We start from the raw sequence: 19,275 nt of genomic DNA on the forward strand, positions 1-19,275 counted from the left end.
AAGACACTGTCAGAAAAGAGAGCAAGACAGATTTCCATTTGTTAAAATAAAGATCTCAAGCCACTTCAGTTTAGTAATTCCAGCATGAAGATATACAGACTATACCTTTTCTCTAATACATCCAAATCCCACTTCAGATGAGCAGCAACTTTAAGAGCAAGAAGTTTTAAAATGCGGTTTCTTTTGTTATCAGGTGGTGGCTGGACTTGGTTCTGCTCATTCACTGATGGTTTCGAAGCTTGTTCCAAGAACTGGACAATCAGCTGTACAGGTGGCGGATCTACAAAAAACACAACCACTCTTCAAATTCTTTGTAAGCCCAGAAATTAATTTCTTGTTGCAAGTATGAACAGGGATCTTATCTCCTTGTCATTTATACAGCTGACATTGTCACCTGGCAGATTCTAATCCCCAAGTGTGTCTTGCTTATGCTGAATCAAATCAGATTATTAACAAATTTTTGTTTAACCTTCAAGTTTACTTGACCACGGTAAACACACTCTCACACTTTTATTTATTTTCACTATTTTGTATTAATTATGTTTCAGTACTTGCATCTACAGAAAATAAATGTTGCCTATTGAAATCACAAGTTAGCTGTTGCAAAAACATATACCTACCCCTAATTCTATTCTGTACTTTAAAATACATTTACAAGCAACTACTGGGACTTCTGAATACATTTAGAAGATACTTTCACACATTTAAAAAACCAAAAAGCCCCCAAATCTCTCCCTTACCATAAGACAGTCTCTCTAGTAACTTTGAGTTTTGTTTTGAAAAACTGAAGCCAAATCATAACTATTACACTCTCCCTGAACTTTGTGAAACATAAAACTAGTATTAATCATTATTTTTAATTGCAAAATAGCCGTGTAAGGTCTAAGCACCAAGATATAGCCTGACCATGCTTAAATTTACTTTTTGTAGAGGTAATACCGTGCCAGATTTTCCTGTTTCGTCCACCTGCTTGTAGTAGTTACTGAAAAAGATGACTCCCACTTAGGATCGTCAAAAGATCAGCTACTTTTAAATATGGTCACTTTCTTATAGTACATCGGACTAGGTTTCTATTCATTCCACGTCTAAGCAGACAGAGCAATTTCAGCACTGAACCTTTAGGAGGACTTTAGTTCCTGACGCTATCAAGACTTAATGGGAGAAAACCAGCTGCAAATTGTAATGATTTTTACAAACAGCGCTTCACACTGTAAAACTAAACAACTTGTAACACTTCCACAAACAAAATTCACATATGCGAAGGGAAAAGTGACCTACCACACAGGAAAGATGGAGAAATTGAGTTATTAAACAGAAAATTTAATGTAAAACGATAAAAATACGTTCTCGTTTGCGCTAAGTACCGCTGCACAGCCGTGGCTGCACGCCCACTGGGCCTGACGTCCCTGTCACCCTCTGCACCGGGACTTCCCGCCACTGGGGCCGCCAGTACGGCAGCTGGAACGCCGCGGCAGCAGACCCCTCCGCACCGCCACCCTCCGCACCGCCACCCGCCACCTCACAACCCCTCCGGCGGCCCCTCCGCGCCCAAGCCTGCCCCTCGGCCGCGGGCTTTGTGCCACCGCGTTACCAGCGCCGGGGCAGCAAAGCCCCGCAGCGCCTCCCCGGGGGGAAGCCAGAGGTGAGGGAGGGACGAAGGAGGGCGGGCGGGAGGCGGCGCCGGTGCGCGACCGGCAGCGCCAGCAGCAGGCCCCGGGAAGGCGGAGGCAGCGGCCGAGCTGCAGGCCGCAGCGGCGAGGCAATGGGCCCGCAGGGAAACGAGGGAGCGTTTCTTCCCCGGGGCCCGTGAGGAGCCGGGGAGCGACGCGAGGCCGCGCCCAAAGCCGAGGGGAGACGGCGGCCAGCAGGACCGCGCCACACGCACCGGGAGAGGGCTTCTGCAGGTGCTGCTCCAGCAGCGCCTCCTCCAGCAGGAACTCGAACCAGGAGGTCTGCGGCGGCGTGCAAGGCCGGCTGGAGGTAGCGGCTTCCCGGTCCGCCGCTTCCGCACTCATGGCTGCCGCCTGCCGCGAAGGCACCCCCGCAAGCAGCCGCGGCCGCGCAAGTCGCGCCCTCCCCCACAGGAGGCGGCAGCAACAAGATGGCCGCCGGCCACCGCCCCCTCGCGCAGCAGGGGCGGGGCTACGAGCGGCTCCTCCCCTTGGGGCGGAGCCCCAGTCGATAGGGCAGCGCGGGGGCGGTACTGTGGCTGAGGCCCCGCCCACCACGGCGGGGCGGGAACATGGCTCGCGCCTGTCCCCCGCCCTCACAGCCGCAGTCCGCAGGCCACGGGCTCGCCGGCCGTGCCTTGCCTTACCTCTCCCTCCTTCCCCTCCGCTGCTGCTGGTTAATTAAGTAGCGGTAAATACGTTTTTTAATTTGTGGTGACTAGCAGTTAGCTAGAGAAGAGGGCAAGAAGGGAGTGCTCTGAGCTGGACCCTTCCAGTGGTCGGAGCAGGCTCCCACAGCTCAGCCCAGGGTGAAATGGCTAATCCTCCATCCTCCTCCTGCCCCAGCACACCTTAATGCCTTGAGAAAAGGCAAAGAAATTAAGACCTTGATCCATGAACATGGGCAGATTCAAGTCAAGTGGCAGAAGCAGCTTCTTCTTTTCAGCAGTAGCTTCCACCGTTATTAAGATGTGCTCATCCACATAGTCCGTGTCTGTCTTTGACGGTCTCTAAGCTGCAACTAGCCAGGAGCTGGTTCTCAAGCTTTTCAGATATGCCTCTTCCTAGGATGTCAATGTCTGGGGGAGAAGCAGCATGACTAGCAGAAGCTTTTAACTATTTCAGTAATTTGGCTGAATTTCTCAAATATTTTACCCAAGAAAAGAGTTCACAAAGGCTGCGCAGCAAGTTTTCAATGTAGATATACAATGCAAATCTCTTTTGCCCTAGTCATTGCCTTAAGTGACTGGGCTGTTTTTCCTTTCCTACAGGACTGCTGCCCTGTAGGCTCAACAGCCGCACATCCGCAGCAAGCGGAACAGGGGATACTGCATCAAACGAGTGCCCGGAATGGCCCTTTCTCAGTCTCAGTCCATTTAACTATCTAGCTAGCCAGTGACCTGCCAGCCACAAACATTCTGCATTTGGCTATAAATGACCCCAGGAGACAGAAGAACTTTCCTCTTTCTCATCTTCCATGAGGACAGAAGTCCTGACTACAATGCAATTTGTTATCTTCTGTTGTGTGTGTTACTTTGTGTCTTCAGTTATTTGAGGGAAAAAAATTAACTACTGCTTCAACTTTCCTGAGTTACTGTTTAATGCATCCATATGTAAAATGTCCAGTTTCAGAATATGAATTGCAAAATAATCCTCTGGGAGGCCATAGCCTCTCAGCATTATTTGTAGCACATTGTTTAAATTAGTCTCTTTTGGAAGAGACAGTTTACCGACAATTATGCTAAGCTTTACTTGGTACCAAGTTCAGAAGAGGCAACTTAATAAAGAGCAATAAAAATGTACATGCACTTTATGAAAATGTTCTAAGAGTTCAAGACTCGGAACAGTCACCGTACTGAAGTTCTGGGGCTCAGCAGTTTTCATTTGCAGCAACAACATATGTAATATCCCTGGATGTAAGAGATTTTGTAGTTTCTTAAAGACCATACATCTTTAGAAAGGAGGAAAAATTTACATTAGGCAAGATGTGCCTATATGTTAATACAGCTACAATATTTATTTTTTATGACTTTGTAGGAACAATCAATGCCCAGCCATACGAGACTTTGGCATGAAGGAGTGGCTCATACTGACTCTTTGCTCCAAATCTCTCTGTAAATATTGCTATTTTAGTATCATTTATATTAATAGTTTTATGGAATTAATACAGATTGTTTTATTCAGTTCACATGGTGTTTTTTGTTCAATCAATTTTCAGTGTAAATTATACTTGTTCTAATAGTGTCAAAATCTTCCTTCTAGGTACAAAACTAACTTACATTTGCATTTTTTATGCCAAGTAAAATGATGAATAGTGATGAAAGATCTAATTTTAAAACAATGTTTATAAATCAAAGGAAGTGTCAAGACTTCAATAAAAAACAAATGTTGAGTATCATGTTGTACTGATAACTAAAAAACCAAACAAATCTCAGCACTTCAGAGCTTTCAAGCACACTGTAAGCCTCTATTAACATTCACACATCACCCCAGGCATCACCCCAGCTGCCCCTGTTTCAGAGAGGTAAGAAACAGAGAAAAGGAAAGAATGAGGTGATTTAGCCATGGTCACAGAGGTGAGTGTTCAAGTTAAGGTTAGATTTCAGAAGCTCCTGACTCCCTTTCTGTGCTCAAACCACAGTCCTTTTATGGGGGGTGGGAGTAGGAGGAGGCAAAGGGGAACAGGGTAGGTTTCCCATGCTTTCTGTTTTGAGGAACCCAATTTTTACAATGACTGTCCTGATTGAAAGAGTTTGGTTCCAACTTTTGCCTGGATTCCCTTCTAGCTTCTCTTCACACCTGCTATCAGCTCATCTGTTTTCCAGCTACAGACTGAAGGGTTCCATGTGGAAAGCAAAGTTGGAAATAAAAGCTTATTGAATATAAACTTTTCCCAAGTCTGACAACTGCTTTTAAGAGTGTAAACTGTCATGTCAGCAAAGTGCTATTCACAGCTAGGATCTTTCAGCTATTTTCCCCTCTTTACAGGTAATTAGAAAAAGGGTCAGACAGAAAAGTTTCACACGGTTGGGCAGCCTGTAACAGTGAGTGAGATGGTGTGTGTGATGTCAGGGGAGATTACAGTTTAGGAGGAGAAGACAAAAGCTGACAAGAAAAAGAGAAATTTAAAATGTTTTATATTTAACATTTGTAATAATTATTTCACAGTCTAAAATGAATGCAATTTAAAAAAAAAAGTCCTACCCATTGCTACCTGCCTGATAGGAAACATATTAATACTAGGGAGAAAATAATTCAAGTTATTGCATCCAGGACAATTCTAGTACTGGAGCAGGTTGCCCAGAGAGGTGGTAGATGCCCCATCCCTGGAAACATTCAAGGTCAGGTTGGACGGGGCTCTGAGCAACCTGGTCTAGTTGAAGGTGTCCCTGTTCATGGCAGGGGGTTTGGACTAGATGACCTTTAAAGGTCCCTTCCAACCCAAATGATTCTATGATTCGATAGTAAGTCACTGTGGTCTACACAAATAAAAAGGGATATTATAATGCTATTCTATACAAATCCTACATTCCAAAGTTTTCAAGAAAATTCATGCTTTAAGAGTCTTTGCACTTCTACCATTAAATAACTGTAGAGCGCATATAAAAAGACTGTTCAGATTATCACTTCTGGGAAAAGTGAGTATATCATACTACTGTAACTAAAAACTTGCATCAAGTTAAGTTACTTGATGTACCTTATATATAAAAAAGGGGATTTTTAAAAGTAGTGTCCATATGTCATGGCAATGTTTCAAGTTCCTTTAACTCTGGTTACAAATGTTCATTTGAGACCTTATAGAGTTCTTTAAGCTTGTCAAACTTTGATCCCCATTCTTGGAGGCAATCATAATTTAGATCTTCATCGCCACTAATGGAGTCTAAGGAACTAAGGCTCCCTGCTAGAGAGCATTGCCCTTCTAAGCAGTAAAAATGAATCGTGTCAGCTGGAAGACTCTGTAGATCGTTGTCTGCATCCCAGATGATGTGAGAAACATATTCCTTGAAGTCTGGGACACTGGTAACAGCTGATGTTGATCGTTTCTGATGTGCATGTTTTGGGAGTGAGTCTCTTTTTGGGCCAGTGGGTGCCCTGGATTGTGGAGCAGCTGCCCTCAAGGAGAATTGGGGAGTGGTGTGGAGAGGTTTCTTCAGTTCATCTATATCGTAAGCATTCTGGAAAAAAAAGAGTGCAAGTATCAGAGAGAAACAACACAAAAGGAAACACGTTCCAAAAAATGTTTTAAAACTCAGTGCAACACAAAACTGGATTCTGTGACTTTTCTACAAACTGAAGAAAAGAGAGGGCCTAATTCAGAGGGCTAAGTTCAGATCATACCAAATCCCTTTGTTTAATGATAGTCTTCAGCTAAAGCAAGAATGCTGTGTCCAGGGCAGTCCCCTCAAAGGTGGCCACAGATGACCAGCATTGTGAAAGGTACAGATTGGGTTGAAATAGAAGCCTCCCACTCAAGAGTACTTCAGGTTAAAAAAAAAAAAAAAAGCCAATTGGATAAGGACACTAAGTTAAATAAAAGGTCTGGGAAAGGAAGGTGAGGAGAGGTTGGATTTGCAAAGACTGGATTGAAGCTGCATCATACCTGGTCACGTTCTCCACCTCCTTCTTCATTATAATTGAAGACATTTTCTCTAACATCCTCCCAGCTTTCATGCTCTTCAGGAATATGGTAAATTCCTCCTTTCCGAAACCCTGAACTTCCCCACTGACTCCACACCGTGTAGGAGACCAAGAGTGCTGGACGAAATAAAGATACATATTTCTTATATGACATATGACAAAGTATGATGCATGATAAACAAGTAGTTATACAACTCCTGAGATATTAAATCCACTCTTAATTTGACAACCAAATTCCCAGGTAAGAGATGCGTAATTGTTAATATATAAACAACTTATATTCAGGAATGTAAAGAATCATTTATGTATATTACATCATAAACTTCATTAAAAGGGTATTTTACTTACCTAAAGGAATCCATTTAAATAGAAGGCATTTTGGCCAATCTCTGGCCTTTCACCAATCCTGAGTAAATAAGATACCCAAAGTAAGTAAAACACTGTTTTAATGAAGGTTACAAGTGTAATATAATCATGGAGTCTTTACTATTCTGAGACGTGTATGCAGTTTTTCTTTATCAATATGAGAAAGAGTTTTATGGTGTTATTAACTTTTCAGCCAAAGTGCGCCTGAAACTGGACACACTGTGAACATTTCTTTCTGCCCCACACTCTTAATGAGGCTTGCCTGTTAAGATCAGAAGCTTTCTAGAGAAAGATCTCTGCCCTCCTAATCTGCGAATAGCACGTATTAGCTGTAGGTCCTACCTAATACAAATGTAAGGGCTCAGGGCAGGTGGGAGTTTCAGATGGATGTGGTTGCACACAGATTTGCACACATAGATGGAAAGCTCTTGTTTAAGAAGGATTGAAAATAAGTGATTGTGAAAGAGAGAAGTCCTACATTTGCTTGAACTGGCTTCAAAGCAAGTAAACTGTAACTATGTGCTGATGCCTGTCTCTTAGCATACTCAAATGAACTCCCAACTGGTCATCTCCAGAAAAAGCGAAACACTGATCACAACATCCAAGGGTAAAGCAGACTTGATTCAATGGAGCAAGGTACAAGATTAAAAAGAATGAAAAAAAGTAGTTGCTTTCCTACCTAGGAAGACAAGGAGGCACATGCTGATTGCCAGAATAGAGCCAGAGCTGAGTCCAACGGGTCTTCCAGCCTTCACCTGGCTAATTTCACACCATCTTCCCTTGTAACCTTCGGGGCACTGGCAGATAGTCTTGTCTTGGGATTGAGCCACACAGGTACCCCCATTCCTACAGGTCCAGTGTCCACAAGGTGATGAGGTGCAGTGTCTGAGCCCTGTAAGGTTGTCAGTCACTTCTACTTTCCCAGCTGGACACCTGAACAACAAAAGCAGAAGATATCTTTTAGGCAAGCAAAGCACCTGGAGTTGTATGTTGTTTTGTGCAAAGTTTGTTACTATTTCTTTAAAGCCAATAATTAAAGTCTTTTCAAGCAAACCACTCGAAAATATGATCTCAAGCATGTAGTATATACTTGAGAGTTTGAAATAGATGTAAACTCTAACATAGCGAGCTAGTAGGCTTATGAAAACATGAAGATACGTTCTGCTTTCCCTATCCAGAAGATATGCAGAAGAGCTTCACTCCTTCCTTAAAAAAGGGATCCATCATCTTCTGAACAGACTAACCCTTTTTCTATAGATGTGTTCAAAACCCCTCAAAGGAAATGGATGCCTGCGATCAATGGGGTTAGCAAGCACTTAGTATAAGCTTTGCAATGTTCATCTGGGCTTTTGGTAAAGAGATGTCATTGACCTCCTCAGAATGACCCATCTTGTCTTTTAGGACTTTAATCGGAAGAGGAAGTAATTTCTACTGATATGTAATTGGAGAGGCCATGCAGGAATGCTGTGAGAAGCACAGACCTGCTTTCTGCAATCCAAAGAAATACTAGTGAATAAATGGAAGAGCCTTCATATTGTTCTTTCACAAGTAGACTGAAGAAAGGAGTGTCCCAAGGCACATTTAAGACCAACACACAGCCTCTTTCAGCAATGAATCACCAGGCCTCAGAAGTGCCAAATTTTGGCTGAATTGAAGGAATGCAAGTGGCACCTTCTCCCAGTCCTGCGTGTATGTATGCTTGGTTTTTTTGAACAGAAATGCCTGTATTTTAATTTGTATATTTTAATATGTTTTGAAAATTTTCCTTAAAGAGTGATTCTTCTCTAAGGAACTAACTGCATAGGATATCAGCTGGTGGGCTTTGGTTCTGGCCCTGGGCAGCCAATTTTAGAATCCAGTTTTGTGACAGTCTAATTCTGAAAGTCTCATTGTTTCATACAAAGTATGATTAATTTCAACTTCTTTACAGAAAATATGTGTAAATATATATTGTATATGCAATATATATTTTATACCTATATATACACACACAATGTATATATGCTATGTCAAAACATACATATTTTCACACAGAGAAGGAGAGACCAAAGCTTTTGCAATCCACCTTTTATCAAAGGGCATTTCACTTCCTCACTGGCCTGTGATCTTCTCACCATGGAAAAAATGGTGGAGTAAATAGGTTCCATATCAGACTTGCAGGAAAAGGCAAGTTTGGCCCATGCTGGGAGATGAGATGGAGAGCAGGATTTGTCCTTGGGATGCCCCTCTCTGGCCAGCAGCAGCAGGAAGTTTCACTGTTAGAAGCAAGTTGCCTGAACTAAGGTAGAAAGAAAGAACTTCCCAACCACCCCTGGATGAAAGCAAAAGTTTAATGTACCGGCATTCATATTTTCTCCACAGGTCTACACAAAGGAAAGGGCTGTAACAGGGCTGGCTGCTGCAGGCACTGGAATGGCATCCCATCGTGACACCTTGCCGCCTCAGAATTAAGCCAAACTCCATGCTTTTGCCCTCCACAAGAAGCGGCTGACCATTCAGCTGGACATCACGCATACAACCTGCATCAAAGCAGGGGAGTACACAGAGAAATACATAGAGTCAGCAACTTCCCCACCTCAGGCCTTGCCCCCAACACATATGCAGGAGATCTTAGAGCATTGTAAAAAACTTAAAATAATTTTTAAAAAGATCCTTATACTGCTTATCAGTTTTATTTTAGAATAAGAGCTACAGGACACATGCCTATGTGCCCTGGCCGATCTAGAGATTGACAATACTTCTCCAGGACAGCTTGGTTGTACCAATGCAATGATTTAGCAGAACTGTGCTATGAACCAGAACAGCTCCACTAAATTAATCTAGTTTAAAATATAGTCTTAAAAGTGGGGCTGAATGAGAAGCAACCGAATGGAAAAAGCTGTCTTCTGTTGAGCCACAATCTCTAAGTCTCAGCACCCCACCCCAGGAAATGGAGAGCGTGCCATGAATTGCCTTGCAAATCCTTCTTCTCCTACCAGGAGGTGTTGTGTCTGTTCCTTAAACCCTTCCAAGGCAAAAAGGGAGTGAATATCGCAGCATGAGTTCCCTACTTGGGGCATCTGGCATGGGAAGTAAAAATCTGAAGTGCTATCTTTCAATATCTACAGGAAATCTCACATCTTCACTAGGACCAGATACAATGGCAAATAGTTGAACATTAGCTCTGAATTCCCTAGTAGAGGACATGGGATTTCATGGGCATAGTAGTCGCCATGGGAATTCTTACCTGGGTTTTAGACTCTCCAGTACACTCACAGATGCCCCTTTTAGGCTTTAATTCCCTCCTTTTGGGAACTCATCATATCACGTACCTTGGAAATCACTCTCTGAATGATTAGGAAGGCGGTTTCCTAGCACAATGCTTGCCCAATCCATTTCAAACCATCTATTTGTACCCAAGACAGAGGTCACTTCTTGATCACCTCCACCACTGTTAACACGCAGGGTAAATTCATTGTTGTAGCGCTCCATGGTCAGAAGAACCCACTGGCCATTGTTTATACGTAATGTCCTCATTCTCAGAGAGTGATTTGTGTCCCCCAAGCTGAAGTTAACACTAAAGAAACCCTCAACCACCTAGAAGACAACAATAAAGAAATTTAATAACAGAAATGCACTTCTAAATGTTATTACACTGTCCTGCCTCAAGAAACGGACCTGAGTTTTTAAAAAACAAGAGTACCATTTTCATTTAAGTGCTTTATTCCCAGATGAAAATTACCACAAGAAAACTGCAAGTGCAGGGATTATCGGCTTTTTTCTTTACAGGCCACTCTCTCTTCTAACTCAGATGAACCTTTTTATCGATCTTCTCCCTATTGATGTCTACCTCTAAGTCTTCCCAGCTGACCCTCCTGTTACAACTGGAATAATTAGCCTCTCTCTGGCTAATATAATCCAGACAGCTTTTTCAACAGCAACAAAAACATAGAGGCAAGTTTTATAGCTGGAGGCAGATAGAAGCAATGGGAAAAGGCAAACAGGACAAAACAGTCTTCCCCATTCATGTGTATCACATGCACTCACTCCCCTGTACTTTTTGCAGTGAAACAGCTAGAATCTATGCTATGAAAGGGTAATACTGAGAAGGACAACACAAATGACAGTAGTTATCCTCATGTGGAAAATTCTTGCTCTTTATTACATTAAAGAATAGGTGTCCTTAATCAGAAACTCCATCTTTTTCTCTTATTGGGGTACTCCGTGACAAATTAAGAGCACTGAAACAGAATGGCTTTTGGACTGCTCACCTCCAGTTGGATGTATGCATTCCAGTCTGCAGAGGCCAAGCTGAGAAGGGTGCTGTGGGCGATACGGGTGCGCACCATCAGCTGGATCTGAGTGCTGTGAGTGCTGAGGATGCTTCTTGGCTCATAATGGATCCGACTGTCCCTTCCAAAAGCCCATTCTGGAAGAACTAAGCACAACACACACAAAATCAAAGCAAAAATCTCGGAAATCTCAAAATCCCTGCTCCCTCAGATCTCTACTGCTTGAGAATTAACCAATTCTGAATGTCAGAATTTTAGTTCTTAAGAAGCTTTGACAACAAAATGAAACATCATGGAAAGCACCCCCCCACTTCCAAGGGAATTAAGAGAAAAAGAACAAGCAAAGGATACAGAATTTAGGTAGGAAAGGGACAATTAGATAATGTCTCTAACATTCTGCGTGTTACAAGCTACACATTCTACCCAATCACTCCTACACTGAGTCAAATAACTCCTATTTTTTTTTTAAGATCTGAAACATGTCTTCCAGTAAAGTAGTTGGTATTGATTTGAAGACAAAAAAAAGAGAATCTAATGTTTCTTTCAGTAGTTTAGTCCTGTGGTTAATAACCCTCACTGTTAGAAAATATGCACTTTACTTCCCATTTCAGTTGGCACAAGAGAAAGCCTGGGGGTCTGGCACAGAGTCAAAAGTTATAATATGTAATTTTTTTAATCACAAAGAGAGATTAAGTCAGTGTTTATTATCTTAACTAGGGAAAATGCACTGAAATTCATTCTTTCCCCATCATCCTGGGGAATCCATCTGAGAGTCGTCCAGCAGAGAGTGTGATGAAGTTGCACTGCACACTTTTGTGGAAATCAAAAACCACTAAACCACACAGACCCTGGTGCTCTGATGCAGCAGGCACCCATTTCAGTCTCACTACCTGACAGCAATCCTAGGTCTCCTTGTTCTGGGCACAGCTTAGTTGAAAAAAGAAATTTCTTCTTACCAAATAAAGATATAGTCCAAGTCAGTGACTAGACAGGAAGAACACTCGGTCACCAACAGCTAATCTGAGGTCAGTGTCATGCCTAGTAGAAATCCAAGAACTGCCCAGCTGATGCTGGGGCACTTAGACTGGCTCCCAGGACGGGAAATATCAAATGATCAAGAGACTTCATTTCTGCACTCTCTTTTCCTCTCACTGTTTCTCCTCTCTCTTTCTTAAAGCATATTTTCTTTTCTCCTCTAGCTTATTCCTTTCATATTATTCTTCCTAGCCCACTGTTCTCTCTTGTTCACCATCTCTGCAGCTACAGGCTGTAACTGATGAGCAGGGATAGATTTTCTTGGGACACTACAGTGATTCCTGTCCCCGGTTGTCTGCTCCTTGCTGTGAGCATGGCTCAGCCATTCATAAAGCCTCAGCTGAACACCAGCATTTTGCAGCCCAGTATATTAGAAGAAGCTGGAACTAACTGAAGTTTTCCTATTACATCAGGATATGACTTACGGATTTTGAGTAATTACTTTCTGAGCACTCGGTTTGTCCCACAGTTGTGAGGGGTAGGAGCCAATACAGCAGTTGGGCTTGTGAACCAGCATCCCAAGATAATGCAAAACAGAATAAGATTTAAATCTAGGCAGATGTTTATAAACCAGTATCATCTGTCTGCAAAACATTAATATAAATAACTGAACTATATTAACCATTTCCGTGGTCATTGTAAACACTTTAAACAGTGAAGGTTCCAGGCCTAGAGTGTGCCAATTACGATTCCAGTCCTCACCCCGTTGGACAGACACAGCTTCTGCTGGGTAATTTACTGTCACACCTTTTAAGTCTTGTGTGCCAGATGGAGAAAGGAAGAGAGGATCTGGCTGCCTGCATAGGGTATTATTGTTCCACATACAAGAAGGAAAAGTAAGTGCATTGAGCTGAAAGGGTATATGTAATACACCACCAGTCCTGTCTATTAATCACAACACATTGATTCAACGCTAGCTTGCATGTGCTCCTTTCCAGCTGCTCACTGCTGCTCATCCTCACCTGTAGCTCATTCAAACTACAGGGCTGAGGGGGCTAATTCTCTTCCAACACTACACAAAGCCCCCCAAAGTTGTGGGGCACTGGTGCTCATTATAGACTGTTATGATCAACCCCATCATTTGTATCTTGTACCTAGAGGAAGAAGGCAGGCACAGGGCAGGTAAAGTCCCAATAAACACCTGTAACTCACTTCTGCTTCAGAGCAATGGCTGCTGAAGGTATTAAGATAGGGAGGACAGAGCCAACTTCAAGTGTGTGTCCCCTGTACCCTGAACATGGCTGTGGGCTACTAGGAGTTAAATAATTTATTTCCTAAATTTTTGAATTGTGCTAAAATTTTGCACTTTCTTACAATGTCTCTGAGGTTTTCATTATCCACTCTTGCATGCTTTTGTTCACTAATACATATTTCATGCTGATTTTGTACAGGATAACACATTTGCTGGAGCCAGCCTCATATTATGTCCTCACATGCACCCACTGCTGTGGTCTAGGGGCATTGTACAACCTCCAGTTCATTCCAGTGACAGATGCAAATGCAATTATCCCTGTATTATAGATGGAAAATTGGGCCTGAGCATAACTTGAGGCCTGAGGATAACTGGTTATGCCCCCAGGTTTCACAGAGAGAACATACGAAGCTGGCAACCTCATCGCTCTTACAACCACTGCAAGGTGACAAATCATACCATGTTCATTAAACTACATTTTGTGATCAGTATGATCAGAGGAAGAAGGCACAATGCAGAATGTTTCATCTTTCACCACTGAGAAATAAGATGCTGTGATGAAAAGGACAAAACAACTCATCTGACCACTTGCCTTCCCTGCAAAGTAAAGCAGGTCTCAACAAGACCCTCATCTGTGACGTTACCTTTATTCAACAAGAGTTAGAAGGATCTTTACATCACTGCAGATCTAAATCATTCCCAGAGTACAGCATGGTCTTATTACGCTACTGAGTTCAAAGTTGTGGCAAATTTAGAGCGGTATGTTTGATGCTGTTCCCACGGATCCTCACCACGAATTTCTCCCTAGAACTCGCAGTACCTTTTTCACAGGCTGGTCCAGCATATCCTGGGGAACAGTCACAGCGAAAGAAATCCCAACCACCAACACACTTGCCGTGGGCACCACAGGAGGCCATCCCACCGCTCTGACACATTTCATCTGTAAGGACACAGCCGGGAGCGCTGTTCAAGGACTCTGCAGGGTGCTCTAAATCATAGACCTGGAAAAGGACAAAGAGAAGCATCACATCAGGTGTCTACAGTTAACAGCAGTAAACGCAAGACTGGTCTTAGTAGCCCTACCTTACTATCAACAATGACATTGCGTATGCAGCCAACAAATCCTCTGAAGTGCCTTTGGGAATCGTGGTAAGGCAAAGTCTTCTTAACTCCACCCAGCTGCAGGGGCTGATGGCCACTGAAGAGCCTACTCATGCTGAAGGGGAGGGAGGGAAAGAAAGAATTACTGGCATGCAAAATACAGCAACTTGGGTGATTTCCCCCCATCCCCTTTTTTCCTTAGCTCTTTTGAGTAACTACGTTTCCAGTTCTTCTTGTTGTTTGTTATTTTTTTTACCTTTGAGACCCCACAGTCTCTCCAGAGGCTTCACAGGCAGACAGGTCCATTTGGGAGATCTTCTTAATGAGACTGTCATTGCCTCTAACTGAGACATTTACGCAGTGGTCAAGAATCAGCTTCACTTTCTAGAGAAAGGTGTTATTTAAAACAATTGCATCCAGAGACATGCATACATTTCAATTACACATTTTCTTTCACTTAGCAGAAGGGGGAATAGTAACTAGCAATTACAGTGCAGGAAACTTTATTAAAATAATAAAACACTTCCACATACTAATCTGGAAGGTTATTGCACATGGTGTGTAACTAAGGAGCCACACAAAAGAAAGATCTGACTCTACCATGACCATGCCAAGTCACTGACGCGGTAGAGGGAAGATGGGATTTTCTTGGAGTTTTCTGCCAAATCAGAAAGTCATCTGAGAGACAATCTAGCAGAGTAGACGGTCTGCCAGGCTCCCCATCCCAGATCCTGACATGCCCCCCCAGCTTGTCTGATGCAGGAGAGGAAGGGGGAGCCTAGCAGATGCCTTCACCAGTGTTATATCAACAAGATGTTCCCCTTACACAAAAGCACATCTATCTCCTTTGTGCTGCATGTCTAAAGTCACCTGGTGGGGCAGGGTTTCCTGCTCAGAGAAAGTAAGGATATTTCACTCCATCAGTCCAGGAAGCACTTAGCCCCTGGATTATCACAGCTCTGTAGTCTAAGTGATAGATAGGGTCATTAAACAAAGAAAATAGCAGGGCCAGTTTCAAAATTGGATCGGACTTCTCCAGGCCTTGTTCTGCTTCACTGCTTCAAGACTATGGGGACGTCTGAGCTGGCAAACTTCAATCCCTGCTGTTGCAAAGATGATGAAAGACTGATTGACAAAAGAGCTCTACAGAACGGAGGAAGGATTTGGAAGGAATAACTTGGTACATGAATTAGTGCTTCCGCAGGATTGTCCGTATTTACACTTGCCTTTCCATCATTTATAATTTTAATATTGTGCCAGCGGCGATCTGCAACATTAACTTTCCGTGACAGCTGCAGGAAAAGCTCACCAGAGCTGTGGCTCACGGTCAGCGACGGGACACCGCCGGAGAGCTCTGCAAAGGAAAGACTCTTATTGGATGCGCACTAACCATGTTCCCACTCAAACTCAGTTGAAACGACTGTTGCAGTTAGATTTTAATGAGGAGGAGTTCTTTATGGAGGAGTTCTTTAGACAGCTAAAAAAAATCCGACTTCTAACACAGTGACACAGGATACAAACTGGGCATATGAGCAAGTTGTTCTGCATTTTCCTTCTCCTCCAAAAGTAACTTTCTGAACCTTTTTTTTAAAAAACCCCTATCAACTGTAAGTAGAATCTCACCTTCACACAAAGACAAAGAACAAACTGTTTAAGTTGCTAACCTAATGCAATGAAATCTTCCCGTTCTCCAGGCTGCCCTTGCGCCACTGGTCCATGGTACAAGAGAAGGCCATCGGCAACTTCAGTGATAAACTCTAAGGAGATGCGGCTCTCAAAGCAAGGCTTAAGAGGGGGGAACCAGGCATAACCATGGCCTCTGAAGCTGTGTTTCGTCTGCTGGCAGTCTGGTCCATGGAAATTTGCAGAACATTTGCATCTATTAAAAAAATAAATAAAAGCAAAAATCCACCATCCAAGCAGAAGTCATGAAGGGCTCTTCCCACAGCAGGACTCTCCACTTTAAACACAGGAGCCCATGTTGCCTAGGCCATAGTGAGGGTTAAGCACTAGTAAAACTCCCCTCGTGAAGTGTTCCCTATTGACTTGTTTGTACAAACACAATTTAGCTTTAGTTCTAAATGATAATATGTCTATGCAGGAATAATTCTGTGAACAAATGATGGAGATGTTGTAATATGCAAAGCACCTGAAAACCTCTAATCTCTTCAGCAAAGATAAGAAACCCACTTTTCACTAGGCTTAGTTATGAGCTTGTTTAAAGACTTTATAATGTTGGCAGGGAAAGCAAAGGAAGGGTGTGGGAAGGTAATATCAGCCAGAAAAAGTGAGAAAAGGGATGACAGTCATAGATCTTGATAACTTAACTCTTATTGCAAGCTACTTACTGGTTTATTTCCTTTACACTATAAAAAATAGACGCTTGGGGTTCTTTCCTTAATACTCTGGGGACTCTGTAGAAAAGAGTAATCACAGCATGACAATAACAAAAACTGTAAGGGGAAAGCGAAATGAGCAACAGAAATGGGCAGGAGGACAGGGAGGGAGAACAGCTGGGCCCCTATTTCTTAGTTTCCGCCTCCCATAGATTGCTAGGACCTAATGAGAGCAGAGTGACAGGGGTAGGATGCAGAAAAAGATCACTCAAAAAAAGCGCTGAAAATGAAGCAGAAGTAAAAAAGCCTCAGAGCTGAGCAAATGATAGGTGGCAGAGCCTACCAAGCGTTTCTGGGCAGCAAAATTTCCCTAGTTGATTACACCTGAGCAGCAATGTCAGACGCAGATCTTTACTATGACCAGGGCTTCTGCAGCTTCATTCTGAGTCCTATCATCCCTAACAAGGGATCTTAGAAGAGGCTGGCTAGTTGTTTCTGCTTTCCTATGTTGGGATGACCATTTTTAAGCAAACATGCTTAAGGCTTGCCTTCTGGAAGGGGACCAGGCTCATTCTGAGCTACTATAGTCCCATCATTTTTTTCACCTTCACGCTATTTTTGTCTATGAGATGTCATTTTTGGAGAAAAAATGATGCAAGGAATGTGGGAAAGAGGTTACTAAGTGACATAAGTGTCATAATTTAAATGTTTAACAACGTTAAGGTAGGTTGCACAAAACAAGAGCATTTTGCAGGATGACATTAAAGGAACCAGCGCAGCCCGCAAACTTGCCAAGGTTTTCCCAGAGACTATGATGAACCTAAGTATCTACCTGAAAATAGAGATTTGTTTGCAAGATCTATGCGTGCAGTGTAACAAAACTCAGATCTGCCACAGCGAGAACACACACAGTGACATCTCCCCAAGCTTCCAGTCCTCCTCCTTACAGACTGAGCTAGAAGCATTTTGTTTGCACACCAGACAAAGCTTTACCAACCTGTAGCCCAGATCAGTATCCACACATGTGCCACCGTTGAGACAAGGGTTTGTCTGGTATGAGGAGCAGGAGAGATGAGAACTCTCCCGAGCTGCACAGCCACACAGGGCACGACTCAGCACTGTCACAGACACCAGTGAAACACTTCCAGCTGTGGTTATTGTTGGCACATGACTCTGTTCATGCTTGCTGATGCATCCGCTGCTGTGAGTGCAGTTTGCAGTCACGCATTCATCAATGCCAATCTGGGTGATATTTATACCCAAGAAGTTTTCCAGCTGTGGAGAACAATTAGTTGCATTCATCTGACTTTTCCACAGAGAGGAAGCTCACAACAACAGCCATGAAAAGCCCAAGTCTTATTTATTCTCAAAAGTCGTTGCTGTGCCACTTCCTTCCAACATCCACCTCACTCTATCCAGCCAAAGGCAGCTCAGCCTCGCATCTGTTAAGGCCAAAGCCTTGGTATAAGTCAATTATAGTGCGAGTAAACACTTAGAAGACAAAAATATTGTCATATTCACCATAAGCTGAGTGGATAAATTAAAATCTCTGATGGTTGTGATGGATTATTTACATAGCATCTGATCGGTATTTTTAATTTGGACTTCTGTCTTAAAAACATTGGGAAGGGTGGACAGGGCAATGAAGAAATACCTTTTCTGGCAAGAGTGAGCTGGTATTGCAGCACTGATCCTAAACATAACTCTTATTTCAGCCTCTGTGTACCAACAGACACATTTCCAACAGAGCGAGTCATTTAACTTAGATCAAAACTTTTTTTTGCAAGAGGGGCAGGAGCTTTACTAAATTGTCAACGCACATTTCCAACCTGGTTTTCCACTGGACAATGTTTTTTTTACTGCATTGCCCTCTTAACTCAGAAAGTTGGAACTTTTGACTGGTTTGTGAGTTTCAGCTACAGAGCACTTCTGTGTAGAAGACTATAAGTCAAAATATTAAGACACCGTGTAGAAAGGCAACAGCCAAAGACATCCTTTATACAGAGTTTAACAGTCTTTTCAATAGAAAAACATGTTCACTTTCCTAAAAGCTCATTGTGTTTGGGTGACTTAATATGTATTTATAGGCTGGCTTTTAAAACATTCATATTTGAAACATTTAATATAAGGGCTAAAGGACTGTTTGACTTTACTGATTAAAATGATCCATTTTTCTCACACTTTACTCCCTCAGTCATTCTAAATATGTGCATTCACTAGGCAATGGATATTATCTGAATAGACACAATGAGAAGATGCTGTGGTTTCATACGTACTATGGATACTTACCCATGCTCTGGAGGCTGCTACATTGCCGTTAAGTTTTTCTGCTTTATAATAGGGTGGACCATAAACTGCAAACCAAACATCAACCCCTTGGGTTTGACTTGCGCTATTTAATACACTGAAAATGTGAACGTTTTCGAGTTGGACTGATATAATTTCTGAAAGCAGCTTCTTCATCTGGTAGTATTTACTCTGTTTTTCAGGGGATTGGGATATGAACTCCTCTGGAGTGATATCTGTAATAAAAGTTAAAAACCTGACAAACGCATATCTTGCAACTGCTGTAGCAATAAGAGAGGAGCACCACACAGTAACATTAACTCAACAACTGCAGTTGAGTGCAGAAAATGCACTCAACTGCAAATTCAGGAGTATTTTAA

General features: G+C 42.7%; 2 protein-coding genes across 4 annotated transcripts in view; both read right to left on the reverse strand.

Annotated features, from left to right (window-relative positions):
* INTS8 (integrator complex subunit 8) overlaps positions 1-2,116 on the reverse strand; it is a 28,291-nt gene extending 26,175 nt beyond the window's left edge. For all 3 annotated transcript variants that reach the window (XR_012040799.1, XM_072852169.1, XM_072852168.1), the window contains exons 1-2: positions 1,886-2,116; positions 106-280 (exon numbers count right to left, since the gene is read on the reverse strand). Coding sequence is in view for 2 of the 3 variants with exons in the window: in XM_072852169.1 (XP_072708270.1) it covers positions 106-280; positions 1,886-2,015 (305 nt within the window). In the remaining variant the exon portion in view is untranslated. The remainder of the gene's footprint in view (positions 1-105; positions 281-1,885) is intronic.
* A 2,687-nt stretch (positions 2,117-4,803) lies between these two features.
* LOC140647506 (neural-cadherin-like) overlaps positions 4,804-19,275 on the reverse strand; it is a 59,919-nt gene continuing 45,447 nt past the window's right edge. The window contains exons 21-33 of the mRNA XM_072852182.1: positions 18,899-19,131; positions 17,607-17,884; positions 15,938-16,152; positions 15,500-15,627; positions 14,530-14,657; positions 14,256-14,388; positions 13,993-14,173; positions 10,925-11,091; positions 9,986-10,250; positions 9,013-9,193; positions 7,354-7,607; positions 6,271-6,425; positions 4,804-5,845 (exon numbers count right to left, since the gene is read on the reverse strand). Of these exons, the coding sequence (XP_072708283.1) occupies positions 5,444-5,845; positions 6,271-6,425; positions 7,354-7,607; positions 9,013-9,193; positions 9,986-10,250; positions 10,925-11,091; positions 13,993-14,173; positions 14,256-14,388; positions 14,530-14,657; positions 15,500-15,627; positions 15,938-16,152; positions 17,607-17,884; positions 18,899-19,131 (2,720 nt within the window). The 3' untranslated portion in view covers positions 4,804-5,443. The remainder of the gene's footprint in view (positions 5,846-6,270; positions 6,426-7,353; positions 7,608-9,012; positions 9,194-9,985; positions 10,251-10,924; positions 11,092-13,992; positions 14,174-14,255; positions 14,389-14,529; positions 14,658-15,499; positions 15,628-15,937; positions 16,153-17,606; positions 17,885-18,898; positions 19,132-19,275) is intronic.

The sequence above is a fragment of the Ciconia boyciana genome, chromosome 2 (genome assembly GCF_034638445.1).
Source record: "Ciconia boyciana chromosome 2, ASM3463844v1, whole genome shotgun sequence".
NCBI classification, from domain to species: Eukaryota; Metazoa; Chordata; class Aves; order Ciconiiformes; family Ciconiidae; genus Ciconia; species Ciconia boyciana.